Below are 15,441 nucleotides of genomic sequence, written 5' to 3'. Positions count from 1 at the left end.
GGATAGAGCTGCCAGGCATGAGGAAAAGAGGAAAGCCTAAGAGAAGGTTTATGGATGTGGTGAGAGAGGACATGCAGGTGATGGGTGTTAAAAAGCCAGATGTAGAGGACAGGAAGATATGGGAAAATATGAATAACTGTGGCAACCCCTAATGGGAGCAGCTGAAAAAAGAACTGATGTCTGCATTACTTTCAGGCTGTAATTTAAATGAAATGTCTTTTATCAGGCAGCAGTCACATGAACACTAATGCCAGATATAAACAAAATAATGATCAATTAACCCTCACAAAAACAAAGGAATTAAAAAAAAATGTGTATTTAACTGATTAAATATAATCAATTCCCGAGACCAAAGCACCAATCAATCAAGTCATATCTACACTCACTGTATACATTATCAGAAAATATATACTAATACTGGGTAGGGCCTCAGTGTGCTTAAACAGCCTTAACTCTCCTTGGTATGGATTCCACAAGATGCTGCAAGCATTCAATTGAAATTTTACTGCAAATCTCCCATTCTACCACATTCCAAAGGTGTCCTATCGTATTCAGTAGGCTACTGAAGGACACTGGACTAGCTGTCATATTCAGAGACAACTTTTATTTTGTGCATTTTGATGCTGGTAGTAGGCTTTAGAAGTTGGGTAAATTGGGGCCATGAAGGAATGGACAAGGTAAGTAACAATACTAAATAGGCTGTAACATCCAAGAGATGATAGATTGGTATTAATGAGACCAAAGTGTGCAAAGAAAACATTCCTCACACCATTATACCATCACCACCACCACAGTCTGGACAACTGACACAAAACAGGTTGGTTGCATGGATTCACGCTGTTGACACCAACTTCTGACCTTACCATCTGTGTGCAACAACAGAGACTGCGATTCATCAAACAAAGCTACATTTTTTCAGTCGTCAGCTGCACAGTTTTGGTGACTCTCAGAAGTGGAACCAGTTATGGCCTTCTGTTTGTACTCAAGGTTCAATGTGTTAGGCATTCAGACATGCTTTTTTCTGTTCACCACAGAAATACAGAGTGGGTAACTAAGTTATCACAGCCACGCTCTCTGTCAGCTCAAACCAGTCTGGCTATTTTCCTCACTCTCGCTAATCAAAAAAGGTGTTTCCATCTGCATAAATGCCGCTTACTGTACATTTGGTTTTTCCACCATTCTGAACAACTGTAGAGAATGCGGTGTAAAAAAAATCCCAGTAGATCAGCAGTTACATATGTGTTCAAACCAGTCCATCTAGAACCAACAAAAATTCCATGGTCGAAATCACCAACATCAAATTTCTTCCTGCATCGATAAACAGATGTACAGATGTTCCTAATAATTTGCTCAGTGAGTGCAAGGATACAGTCAAAGCAACAGTTAAACAAAGGAATATAAACACATGTAGAGTGCATAAAATAGGAGTAACCTATTGTGACAGATATGAAAGTATACAATTGATCCATAAAAAATTTAGAGTGTGACTGACCAGTTTAGTTGTTGTTTTGTCAGTTTCTACAGAATGATGATTATTTTTTCCCCCATTTTTATATTTATAAATATATATATATATATATAAATAATAAATAAATAAATAAACGTATGTATGTATGTGTATATAATTAATTAATCTGAATGTGTCTATCCAAGAAATTTTACTTATTTACGAATGTTTGGTCTCTTATCCTGGATTTTTCAATAAAGGAAAAACATGTTCTCATCTGGAGCCTTCTCCATAATATTAGGTAAAATACAAGAAAGCAGTTTAACACATCACTATGTCATCATTTAGCATATCGTACTTCTTTTGACTGTGAATGGAGTTCAGATTATTTGGATAAAAAACACTTCGATATATGGGAAAAAGTATACATTTCACACAATGAAAAGGACTCTAACAAAATACCTGGAGTTGTTAAATACTATTAATTACCACTGTACTACCATTCCTTCATTGTTGATTTTTTTTCACCTTAATATATAGTTAAAACTAAATTTTGTGTAAGGAAACCATAATTGATGCAATTTGATTTTGACTTACAGCTGCTCCAGCAGGTGTATGAATATGTACGATGCATTTCACATCAGGTCGTGCTGCGTAAACTGCAGAATGTAATGTAAATCCTGCTTGATTCACTCCAAGGTTAGTAGAGCCACGATCAACAATTTCCCCCTGAAGATTTATTTTTACCTATAGAAAGGATGCATAGATAGTTTAGAAACTAATCAAAAGAAAGAAATTATACAAAATATACCAACATAGGTTATTCTTCTTAAAACAGCATTGCTTGCTTGATTTGTGTAAAACTTTTGCTAAGCAAATGTATTGTATATGTAAGAAGAAACAAATTTGAAAAAATGAAACAAAATATTTTTTGTCAATTTTTTATATGAGCTAGATTAAAATAAAAAAAAAAATTCTGATTACCAAACACAGCTTTACAAATACATTAGTTTTTCTAAATACTAAGCTAGAAATCCAGAAATAGTTGGTTAGCAAATGGTGGGGGAGAGGGTGGGGATTGAGGGGTTAAGTTTTTGGTACTGTAATGCATTTTACCCAATGAATTACAATTCAATATTGTCTGAAAAAAATAACAAAAATCTTTTATTTTTTCCCCATTTATTTTTATAGTGCTTTAAGATTTGCTTTCTTAAAAATATAGTACATAATGGCTGACGAAGATTTCTCATCTTATTTTGGTATTTAACAATAAATTTCTTTTAATCAACAATGCTATACAGAAGAATAGGTTTTGTATCTTAGATACACAATTCTTGAAATTACAAAAGCACAATGTGTATTCCTTAAAATAATGACAGGTTATTACATGCTTTTCTGTACATTTATCCATTTAAAATAAATTTTGATATGGTAAAAGACAGAAATGCAGACACACCAAAATAAGAAAGCTCACTCCTCACCAGGCTTGATGCTGTGACTTCACTGTATAGTAGTCCAAAAGGCACAATAAGGAAACGCTCCTGCTCAGAATTCAGCCTAACCTAGATTACAATACAGCAAAATAAAAAAGAATTTCAATTAGTTATTCCACAAATGACCTTATGATTCAGCCTGTTAACACTAGTCCCATAACTAACCAACTTAGACACTTTAGATCTAGTTTTTATTTGGAAAACAACTTTCTTTTCAAATATTAAATAATAAAGCAGTAGTTCTCTTTCAAATCAGTTAACTGATAAATAGAAAAACATTCAAAGGAATAATGTTACTATTCCGGTGCTGCCCAAGTTATTCCAACTGTGTTCCAATTAAATTAACAAAACCTAAGCTTAGGTACATAATATTTAGTGGCAGTACAATATATGCAATTTCTACTACTACTACAAGTACACAACCCTTCAGTCTTCTTACCATGTTCCATACCAAGGATGAAGAGATAAGAATTAAAAAGTTCTATTATTTTTAAATATCAGTTATATAAAACAATGTCTGGATAATTATTTCTCCCCCCTTTTTTTTTTTTTTTAAGTTTTAGAAATTAATCCTAAGACCTTTAGGACAGAGTCAAGAGTATGAATCCTCCAACTTCAAACCCAAGAAACCCAGGAACACTTACACAAAAATGTGGCACAATGTGCTGAACAGCTCCAAATTTGCAAAATCCATTGTTACCTCAAGTGACATGTAGCTAGATGTTACACATAGCCTAGTTAATCCCCACCTAAAAAAAAACCCTGTGGATTATGTCACCTTTATAATATTCACCCTACAGGGTATTATGTCAATTTTTCAAAACTATGCATATAAGGTGTTTTACAGAGATTTTTTTTTTCATTCTTCTGATTATCAATTGAGCAGCATTGCAGCACAGCAGATAGAACTGCTGGGCTCACAGTTCCAGGGTCTGCATACCGAGTTTGTACATTTTCCCGTCTTCGCTTCATTTCTTCCTACATCCCAATGACACAAGAGTTCAATTATATGGTTATTCTAAATTGGCACAGGAACAGATGTAATCTGTGCTCTGTAATAAACTGGTGCACCAGCCAGGATTGGTCCCTGACTTGTATCCAGTGCTACTGCAGTTGGCTGCTGCAACCATGAATTGGGTTACTACACAGAATGGAAAACACTAATTCAAGGCATTTTAATTATTTAATAATAAAAGTACAGTAAAACCCCACACTGGGTAAGTTTGCCTAAATGCTATAGATGTTAAAGCGTGCATTTAATTCATATTACATAAATAGTGCTGAACTATTTTACATACAAAACCAATTCACAAACGTGGGGACAATATGGAAAATTAGTGATAAAAACAAAAAGGAGTAATCTGAACATTTACTTTGACTATTATAAAAAAAAAAAGCTTTTTGAGGATATAACGTTATTCTGAAATTGAGGAGTCCAACACATTCCAAAAAAGTGTTGCAACTGACAAATTGGAAGGAGTGTGATGCTCTATAGTGCATTAAAAGATTCAAGGAAGTACATTAAGGGAACAGCCAAAAAAGACTTATTGCCAATCCCTCAGAGGTTACGTTGTTAAAAACCATCAAATGTCTGCTATAGAGTAGTGGATATCTTGACTTGGGCCTACAAAAACTGATCCAATTGACTGCTTCACTTTTCAAAAAAATATTTTTTAATTTTCTAAAAATCATTCCACACATAAACCTATTAACTCATTATTTAATAAAGTTTGTGTGATTTTTAAAGGACTTACTGTTATATGGTTGTAAATCAGCTGAGACCATCCAAACAGATCAGTCAGTCGGTAGAAAGCTGCCAGCTTGCACCTGAGCAGCTTCTCTCCTTTCTCATAGGCAACTGAATCAGATCCACGCAAGTCATTAACTGGGGTCACCATTCCAAGACCTATAATATGAGATTAAAAAAAAAATAAACACTCAGATACTAGAAATATCTTTAAAAAAACACCTCTGCAATCTGTAGGGATGGATGGTCAAGTAACAAGTTAAACCAGTTAAGATTTTACTGTAAAATGCAACCTACAAACAAAGCATAAGACTTGAAAAACAATCACAAATAAAATACATAAGAAAACAAGAAAGTTGATTAAAAAACAATTCACATGTGTGGAAAAATAAGGGCTGCATTCAAATGCTGGGGTTCAATTTGCTTGAAAATCAACACAAGACCACAGAAAAACTGGGTATATGAATTGTAAGCATTGTATGTTGGTTACATTCATGACTGTCACTAGAAGCTCTGTACTGAACTCACCAAAAGGCTATTACTGCCCAATATCAGGCCATAGTGACATAAGGACTCCAAGCTGCTGCCAACACAGAATATCACGGATATATTTATCAGTAAGTCTAAAAATTGAGTGAGCTTGATGGTGGGAAAATATTTTGTCTTCATGAGGTCTAGCAAGAGGGTTAGCCAGATGTACTGACCCCTACTCTCTCTTCTGTTTCTTTTTCCGGTTTCTTTGTGGTGGTGGCCTACGCCACCTCCACCTACTCAAAGCTTCATGATGCTCCAACAATGATGGATGGATTAAAAGGCAGAAGTCTACGTGACCATCATCATCAAGTCCTTCCGTGAGAACCCTAAATCCAAAGAGGACTGTTTCATTTATGTTAGGTAGAATGCCCAGAGGGGACTGGGCAGTCTAATGGTCTGGAATCCCTACAGATTTTATTTTTTTCTCCACCCGTCTGGAGTTTTTTTTGTTTTTTCTGTCCCCCCTGGCCATTGGACCTTACTCTTATTCTATGTTAATTAATGTTGACTTAATTTGTTTTCTTATTGTGTCTTTTATTTTTCTATTCTTTATTATGTAAAGCACTTTAAGCTACTGTTTGTATGAAAATGTGCTATATAAATAAATGTTGTTGTTGTTGATGTGGGTCATTGGCTGCCCCCCACTGTGAACTGTGCCTGGACTGATGTCAGGGTTGACAAGCCTGGAGTCATGAAGATAATAGAAATTAATTTTCAGATATCTTAATATGTTAAAATTGCTTCCTGTTCTAACCAGAAAGATAAAAAATAAGCAAAAACTGAACTACAACTGAAAGGTGGTAGCTTCAGATTCCACTACTACTGTTCTTCGTGTACACAGACTAAAGGTCTGAAGAAGTATAATGAACTATATGTGTGGAATAGGATGCTGAGCATAAAAAAGAACCCCTGTGTTTCATGATCGCTGTTTATGGTATTTTTCAAACTACTGATTTAAACGTATTCAGCTAAAAAGCAAATTTACTTGGAAAAACAAATTTTACTGAAAATTTTACACATTTGCAGAGAAGGCTCCTATGCATGTTGCAGCTGGTCACAGAATTGTTTGCTTATTTTCAATTTGATTTAAGTTTTTGTCACTACACCTTATTGTACAATGAAGTGCTTTACTACCTTGTTCCCCTATACTTTACACGGAAGAACACCACCACAAAAACAAAACTTCTAAACAAAACAAAGGTAAGACTAGAGGCAAGGCAAGATTTAATTCTCTCACTGAGTAAAAAAAAAAAAAAAAAAAAAAGAAAGAAAGAGTGTGGCGGACGGCCGGGACCCATTCCCAGCCATGACACCCCTTTGACACTGGGACCGGGGAAGTAGCCATGGGATGCACCCTACATCCCCTGGAACGCGTGGTGGTAGCCCTCCTGGGGTACATCGGGGCCACAGGCGTGGGACTTTAGGGCTCAGACCTGTTGGGCTCCGTGGCCACCACCTGGAGGAGCTGCACAGCTTAACAAGCTCATGTGGGCTGGAATGCAGCTACACCCGGAAGTGCAGCCTAATTAGGCCAATTACCACTTGGAGCACCCACTGCCTACTCTTAGTACTCCTTCAGTGGAAGAAGACAACGATGCACCTGCTGAAGATACTGCACCACCTGAAGACTCTCCTACACTGAGGTTGTGCCTTCATAGGTTAGTGGTTGTGTGTGTGTGTGTAATTAAATGTACAGTACAATAATCTACTATATAAAAGCGGTCGGGATTGTCCTTCCGTCCCATGAGTGCAAAGCGTAGGTATTCCGCTTATCACAGACTTACTACTTGCAGCTTTCGAGGCGTGATGTGAGCAGAGTTCTGGTGCTCCCATCGCTCCTTGGTTTTGTGCGATGCGCTGGAAAAATAGACAAAATTATGTATCTGGAAATAATTAATGTTGATGGAGTACAAATGCCTCACCGCGTAGTAAATATCAGGGGAGATGGTGCTTGCTTATTCTCATCTATAGCTTATTTAGTGCATGAAACTCCGTCTTTAGCGGTACAGATTCGGGCTGACATTGTACGACTTTGGACAGGCACTCGCGGGGATAAAAAAAACTTAGGTTTTCGGGAGATGTTATGAATGGGCACTTTAATGCTCTCATTCCCTACACTTACATGCCTGATGTACACATGGAGCGCATACAAATTGAGGATAAAAGTCGGTCGCCTTAAAAGGCTGGTTAGCCTAGTAATAATATGATATTTGTAACGTCTAATATGTCTTTTTTTCTCTTATTTTGTCTAATATGTTGGGTAATACGAGTGTAATGGTGACTAAAGTGTGTTATTTCATGTCTAGAGGGTCTAAAGGATGGACATAGCTGTGGTGAATATGTATTTTAAGAGGGAGGAACACAGGGTGATGTACAAGAGTGGAGGAAAATGCACACAGGAGGATTATATCCTACGCAGGAGGCTCAGTCTAAAGGAGATTGGAGACTACAAAGTGATGGCAGGGGAAAGTGCAGTTGATTGAACAATTAGTTTAGCCATATGACAAGCCTATATTATACTTATACAAGTATATTAAAAACACAGTATAAAAGCAGAAGGATGATCACAAGAATACAGGAAAATTGTACATAACACCGAGGACATAACTTTGTTTTCTTGTCTGTAACTTGACCAAAAGAGACTTGACATGTAAATAATGTAAGGATCGCAAATGTTGCCAAAAATGAATGACTGATTGATGTTCATACACATTTAAAACATGTCAATAGGATTTACATTCTGAGACATTCAAATATTTTCATCAGTCTCTTCTTGTACACGTGCACATGGGAGGCAGTGTATGGGTTTAACTAAGGGTAAAACGCCGGGTCAGGGGTTCATGAAGTGCACCAATGTCTTCTCTCCCTCTTTTGCAAAACCCCAAAAGGGAAGACCAGCTAAAGCCTAACAAACTTTCACTTCCCTCTCCAGACCATGCCTTCCTGCTGATCTCGCTTTCACTGGTGCACTTTTGGATTCTCCTCTTCCTTTCCACCACCTATAAAGCCAGTCACTTGTCTTCCCCAGTCAGTTCCATTCTGGATTTAGTCTTTTGAGACTACTCTACAGAGCTATTGACTAACGACAATATTTTTCTTGTTTCTGTGTTCTCTTTTACATTCCATATATTATAACTATACTCTGAACTGTTTACTAAAAGTCAACAACAAGAACTGAACTTAAGATAAAAATTTGTCAGGACCAACAACATAAAGTGGATAACTATTATCATAATTTTCTACGGTCACCAAAAAAAAAGGATACTCACTCATGTTGAGAGATGCCATGCCTCCCTGGGGTGCTGCTGGATACATGGTTGGCATACTTGTGGTCATAAAATCAGCAATCTGTTGAAGTGCCAAAAGGCTTGTTGGATTTTTTCCTTTCTTCAGTTGATCCTGAATCATGGTTTCCAACTCCTCGCAAAAAGCCTAAATGAAGAATAAAAATAAAAAAATGAGTCAGAGTTGGATATGGCATAAACGTATTGTATACTGAATAAAGAATTCACTGACAAAACTAGTACCACATGCTTATATGATACTAATTTTACAAGAGCTGCCTATAATAGTGGAGGGCAAAGTAAGTAGGGTTAGAGAGGAAGGGGGAAAAAAAAAAAATATATCGCAGCTGAAGAACCGTCATCTTGGAGTGAAAAAATGAGAAACATCTGACTTTTAACTGAAACAAGTTAATTCAAAGAAAAACAAAGTCCTCATCAAGAAATAAATAGTTTTAACAAAAACACGTGCCACAACTGTTGGTCCCCTTGGAAATTAATGTGAAACAATGTAAATGAAGCATGTTTCATATTTAAATTGAACATTGTTAATTAATTGGAGCAAATAGGAACTTCCCAGCTGAAATCAATGACTTAATTAACTGGGATACAAGTGTGAGGAGACACAGAACCAAATTTCCTTAGCCAACCATCAGCATGGCAAAGAAAAGAAAACACTCAATCCAAATGAGGGAGATGTGCGTCGTCCTTCATAACTCAGGGAATGGTTTTAAAAAAATAGCTACTTGCCTGAAAATGGCCATTTCTACAGTTAGGGCAATAATAAAAAAAAGTGGTCATCAACTGGAAAAGGGCAATAATATCTCCAAGTATCACTGTTGGGGAATTGCAAGAAAAAGTAAAATCCTGGGGTTATAAAGTCTCCAGAACCACTATCAGACAGCATCTATATGCCAACAGATTATCTGGAAGGTATGCCAGAAGGAAGCCTTTTCTGTCAGTTATCCACAAATGTAATTTTGAAAAAATGTTACTAAAACTTTGACTGGAACTGTGGTCTCTGGTCTGATGAAACAAAAATTGAACTTTTTGGCAATAAACACGCAAAGTGGGTTTGGTGTAAAAAGAAGGACGGCACTATAATGAACAGAATCTTGTCCCAACTGTGAAATATGGTGGAGGTTCAGTGATTCTGTGGGGTGGCTTTTCTTCCAAAGGTCCTGGAAACACTTTAAGGGTACATGGAATCATGGATTCCATGAAATATCAGGAGATTTTAAATCAAAACCTGGCTGCTTCAGTCAGGAAACTAAAACTAGGTTGTCATTGGATCTTCCAGCAGGATAATGATCCAAAACACATGTCCATATCAGCTAATGTAAGAAAGAATCAATAAGTAATTTTTCAATAGAAAATAATTCCTTATAGCCCATACTCATCTAAGCTTGCAAGGAATTAAATTTCTGTGCTTATTACAAGGTATTTATGTCTCATGCACTTACAAGCATCTTGTTCAAACACCATGAGGTATGGCCAATCACAATTGCACTCAAAAAGTTATCTTCAATTATTTATAATGATTTGATTATTAAGTGTTTTTGTGTTTTCATACACATACATAATCTATAAAACCTCCATTCTGTTTTAACAATAAGTATATTCCCATTATTATCAGCAGGTGTCTTAAACAGGGGTTCATTTTCATTTGCTACATCAATAGACAGACAATACAGATTTCTGTCCCGGACCAGTCAATGCCCAGGTCAACAACGGCCACCACCGGTCATTTTAGCCAACAGCGTGCTGGGGGGCTACTGTTGGCCAAAGGTGAAGAAGAGAGAGACGGCGTGTCCAAAGGCAGAAGGAGAGGAGGAAGGGTAGAAGAGTGAAAGTGAGGTTAGGAACTTTGAATGTCGGCAGTATGAACAGTAAAGGGAGAGAGTTGATAGGAAGGTTGATATATTGTATGTGTGTCTGTGTATGCAAGAGAGCAGATGGAAGGGGAGCAAGAGCAGGTGTATTGGAGGTGTATTGCTCAGATTGTTCTACCACAGTATGGATGGAAGGAGAAATGGGGTAGAGGTTACCCTGAAGGAACAGTATGTGTTTTGGAGGTAAAAAGAGTGTTGATTATGATGATCATGATGAATGCTCTTAGTGTGTATGCCCCGCAAGTTGGGTGTGCAATGGATGAGAAGGAATATTTCTGGAGATAGTTGGATTCTGTGGTAGAGTGTGTGCCCAAAGAAGAGACAGTGGTGATTGGAGCAGATTTCAATTGACATGTTGGTGAAAGAAACAAAGGGGATGAGGAAGTCAGGTAGGTATGGTATCAAGAAGAGGAATGATGAAGGTCAGATGGTAGTGAATTATGTGAAAAGGATGGACATAGCTGTGGTGAATATGTATTTTAAGAGGGAGGAACACAGGGTGATGTACAAGAGTGGAGGAAAATGCACACAGGAGGATTATTTCTTACGCAGGAGGGTCAGTCTAAAGGAGATTGGAGACTACAAAGTGATGGCAGGGGAAAGTGCAGTTAGGCAGCAGACATAGGATGGTGGTCAGTAGGATGACACTGGAGATCAAGAAGAGAAGGAAAGTTAAGCTAGAGCCAAGGATCAAATAGTGGAAGCTGAAAAAGGAAGACTGTAAGGTGGAGTTCAGGGAGGAGGTAAGACGGGGAACTAGGTGGGAGTGAGTTACCAGAGAAGAAGTGGGATAGTGAAAGGTGAAGAAAGTAGATAAGAGTACAAGCAGAAAAAATGTTAGGTGAAGAGAGAGGTGGTGAAGACTAAAGATAAGATGTACGATGAGTTGTATGAAAGGCTAGACACTAAGGAGGGAGAAAAGGACCTGTACTGAATGGTTAAACAGGGGGATCGAGCTGGGAAAGACAAGTAAAATGTTAGGGTGATAAAGGATAATGATGGAAATGTAAGAGTGTTACAGAATATGCACGGGGGAAATGAGACAGCGGTGAGGTCTGCAGTAGGAGTGATGGATGCGTTTAAGGTTGAGGGATCAGCTCTGAGCTCATTCTTATTTGCAATTGTGATGGAGAGATTGACATATGAGATTAGACAGGAGTCCCAGTGGACTATGATGTTTGCAGATGACATTGTAATCTGTAACAAGAAAGAATAGGGAGGAGGTTGAGGAGACCCTGTAAAGGTGGAGATATGCTGTAGAGAGGAGAGGAATGAAGGTCAGTAGGACTAAAGCAGAATACATGTCTGTGAATGAGAGGGAGGTCAGAGAAATCAGTAAGGTCGCAGGGAGTAGAGTTGGCGAAAGTGGATGAGTTTTAATACTTGGAACCAATAGTACAAAGTAATGGGGAGTGTGGAACACAGATGAGGAAGAGCGTGTAGGTAGGGTGGAGTGGGTGGAGATGTATGTCAGGAGTGATTAGTGACAGATGGGTACCAGTGAAAGGGAAGGTCTACAAGATGGTAGCTATGTTATATGGATTGGAAACTGGGGCACTGACAAAAAGACATGACAGAGCTGCAGGTTGCAGAACTAAAAATGTTAAAATTTTTAAAATCAGGTGTGACGAGGATGGACAGGATTAGTAACGAGTACATTAGCGGGTCAACTCAGGTTGGATGGTTTGGTGACAAAGCCAGAGAGGTGAGATTGCATTGGTTTGGTCATATTTAGAAGAGAGATGCTGGGTATATTGGGAGAAGGATGCTAGGGTAAGTATTAAGTATCTAAGGCTATAAAAGCAGTTGATCATTATTATGTTCAATGTTTGCTAAAATTAACTTTACATTTTAGAAAAGCTTTGCCTAAGTTTTGCACTAGTGTAATCCAATGCCTTGAAGCTTAATAGCCAATTGTCTTAGTTATTTTAATTTATCTACAATATTTTTTCCACATTCTTCAAAGTTTAGTCTAGGCAAAGAAATCAAGGCACTAAAAAAATAAGACTACTAAAGCATCATGCATAAGATTATTATTAGCAGCAGTGGCAAACTGGAGATCCTAGCAATGTGTTTGGAAAAATGAACTGGGATGGTGTGCTCTGAAAGATGCTACAATATTTACTCAGCATATACAGTATGAGGATGCATCAAATGACTCACTTTATTTCTATCACTATGAAGAAGAAATTATTCCCTTACTTCCTCAAGCAGCATTCAAATGTTTTCATGTTATCTAAGAACTGTTAATTTGTTAGGGCACTAATACACAGCTGGATTTAATGTGATGATACCAGAGAATACTCTCCTGGAGAAAATCAGATATTGTGCTACTTCTCAAATCCACATGTGTGTGCATACTGCATTGTGCCAACATCCTATGAATAGGATTGTGCAACCTATATACATAAAATACACCTTTCACACAAGTATACAAGAAGTGATATACTTACAGGACTCTGAAGAATCATTGAAACTCTCTTTCTTTGCTCCATCATGTTAAAGTCCTGCCGAAGATCAGGGGCCATGTTCCTCTCCCTTTGATATTCAGTGCTGTTTTCATCTACGCGATCAAAGTAGCGTTCCTTGTGCGGAGCATTTGTTGGGGGTGGGGAAGTCACCACACCAGCTGCTGAATCACCATTCATATTACTTGAGATTTATGGTTCTATAGAGAAGCAGAAAACAAAAAGTAAAAAAATAATGTATTTAGCCTGCACATCATGTCTCCTGAATATACAAAATGGCAATTATACAAATGATCCAAGAGTGTAACACAATTAAGCCTTTACTCAGACCAATTACTTCCTTTTAAAATAGTCACTTACTGATTTGTTCACTGCATTTCTGCTATACAGATCACACCTAGATACTGTATAATAACTCTAGGAACAACAGGACCTCTTCATGACCAATACTACCATTTGTGAATGAAAAGCATTCTAAAATTAATTTACGATATATATATATATATATATATATATATATATATATATATATATATATATATATATATATATATATATATATATATATATATATATATATATATACTAATAAAAGGCAAAGCCCTCTCACTCACTCACTCACTCACTCATCACTAATTCTCCAACTTCCCGTGTGGGTGGAAGGCTGAAATTTGGCAGGTTGATTCCTTACAGCTTCCTTACAAAAGTTGGACAGGTTTTATATCGAAATTCTACGGCGTAATGGTCATAACTGGAAGCAGTTTTCTCCATTTACTGTAATGGAGATGAGCTTCAACGCCGTGGGCGGAGTTTAGTGTGACATCATCACGCCTCCCACGTAATCCGCAGTACATAGAAAACCAGGAAGACCTCAAAAAGCGCTCAAGAAAACATGCATTATATAATTGAGAAGGCAGCTGAAACAATAAGAAGCGAGTTCTGCTACTTGAAACAAAGCACGATGTAAACCCTACACTTTAAATTAAGTTCATAGACAGGCTGCGCTGGCGTTTGTAATTTAGTGCCTGCCCATATAAGGCCATCCGTCAGCGGCAATCCAATAGCAAACTGCCACGGGTAAATATTCACGGGTGAAGGACTGTGCTTATGGAGAGGAAGATGAGATGGTCAGGGTGGTGTTTGACACAAACTCAGCGAAACTGCCAGAGAAAGTTTTAAGTGCCAGGACTAAGGTAACATTAAATAAAGCTATGGACATAGCACGAGATGGCACCAGCACAGCTGGGAACCTTCGATGCAAGTACACCGAGTGGCTCACGTGAACTGATGCAGTGCACAGATAAAAGCAACAGTTCCAAAGGCTGAACAAAACCGAATTACACAATTGAAAAGGCAGCAAAAAATATGAAGCGTCTGATAAGCATATTCATAAATGCAGCTACTGTGGAAACAAAGCACACGGTGGAAAAAGTCAATGTCCCGCTAAAGGAAGACAGCGTAAAAAAAAAAAAAAAACCCGTGCATGCAGTTTGTCACATCACAGATAAAAAGGAAGACGAGCTGTTTATTGATGCAGTAAGGAACTAATCGATGAATGAAACCTCTTATCTTTACAGCGATTGACAAACACGGAATGTAACTTGAACACATCGTACAAATAATGAGCCTGATTGAAAGAAATAATGATAATCAAATCCTTGATGACAGCAACATTCAATAACACTCACAAAACAATTACTGTATATTGACAATCATGTTACGTTATTTTTAAAATGTTCCCTTTTCTTTTCATAACTTCTACTTCTCCACTGCGATACGGGTATATATATAAATGTATATCTATAGCCCGATCTACAATACATACTTTAGCATAGACAAGCGGTGGCGCAATTGTAGAGTCTTAAGCCTCTAACGCCGACATTGAGGTTCGATTCGAGAGGGATGTACTGACTATTCTGTAGCGCTACCGATTCATTTTACCTTCCCATCTCCTTGGTTTGGGGCGTATGAAAAAATATTAGGTTAGCAGAATCATGTTACGTTATTTTAAAATTTTCCCTTTCTTAGCACAAGCACAGTTGAGAAGCTTGATGCATGTACTCCATAGCGTTAAAAATAGCGCATTTAATCACACTTTCAATTCCAAGCAAACGGGAACTTTTGTCAATGCATGATTTCCTGGTACATCCATTACACTGATGCACACATCACAGCTACAAAAATGTTAGAGTCGGAATAAAGCGCGTTCCTACGACTGATCATTTCGACTACCCGGCGAAGCCTTGATTAAAGCATGGTTTTGTGCACACTGAAAAGCAAGCAAAATTAGATGCATTACAGAAAGCGGACTTTGTGGCTCTTACTGGGGATCATTGGACTTCCGTGACCGTTAGTAATTCTAAATACATCTAATTACAAAATGTTCAATGATCACACTGTTTTAGCCTAATGTACAAAATAATTTTGGCTAATGTTACTCAGAGTTTAAAGAGTAAGCTGGTCAAATTACCTTTTATGTTTCTGACTTATTTTTTAAGAAGAAAAACTGCACTTTATGGTGAAATTTTGGTTATTATTATTTAAAGACAATACTATTCTGAAAATGTACTTAAAGTACT

The 15,441-nt window shown here is 37.4% G+C and overlaps 1 protein-coding gene across 7 annotated transcripts in view; it reads right to left on the bottom strand.

Annotated features, from left to right (window-relative positions):
• The window catches only part of add1 (adducin 1 (alpha)), a 121,444-nt gene that overhangs the window by 62,309 nt on the left and 43,694 nt on the right, over positions 1–15,441 (bottom strand). For all 7 annotated transcript variants that reach the window (XM_039750866.1, XM_039750860.1, XM_039750861.1 and 4 more), the window contains exons 2-6: positions 12,848–13,062; positions 8,491–8,653; positions 4,695–4,846; positions 2,929–3,009; positions 2,045–2,194 (exon numbers count right to left, since the gene is read on the bottom strand). In XM_039750866.1, the coding sequence (XP_039606800.1) occupies positions 2,045–2,194; positions 2,929–3,009; positions 4,695–4,846; positions 8,491–8,653; positions 12,848–13,042 (741 nt within the window). In that variant the 5' untranslated portion in view covers positions 13,043–13,062. The remainder of the gene's footprint in view (positions 1–2,044; positions 2,195–2,928; positions 3,010–4,694; positions 4,847–8,490; positions 8,654–12,847; positions 13,063–15,441) is intronic.

Source organism: Polypterus senegalus, chromosome 4 (genome assembly GCF_016835505.1).
Source record: "Polypterus senegalus isolate Bchr_013 chromosome 4, ASM1683550v1, whole genome shotgun sequence".
Lineage (NCBI taxonomy): Eukaryota > Metazoa > Chordata > Cladistia > Polypteriformes > Polypteridae > Polypterus > Polypterus senegalus.
The sequence above is the reverse complement of the archived record's forward strand: the minus strand, read 5'-3'. Positions and strand labels throughout refer to the sequence as shown.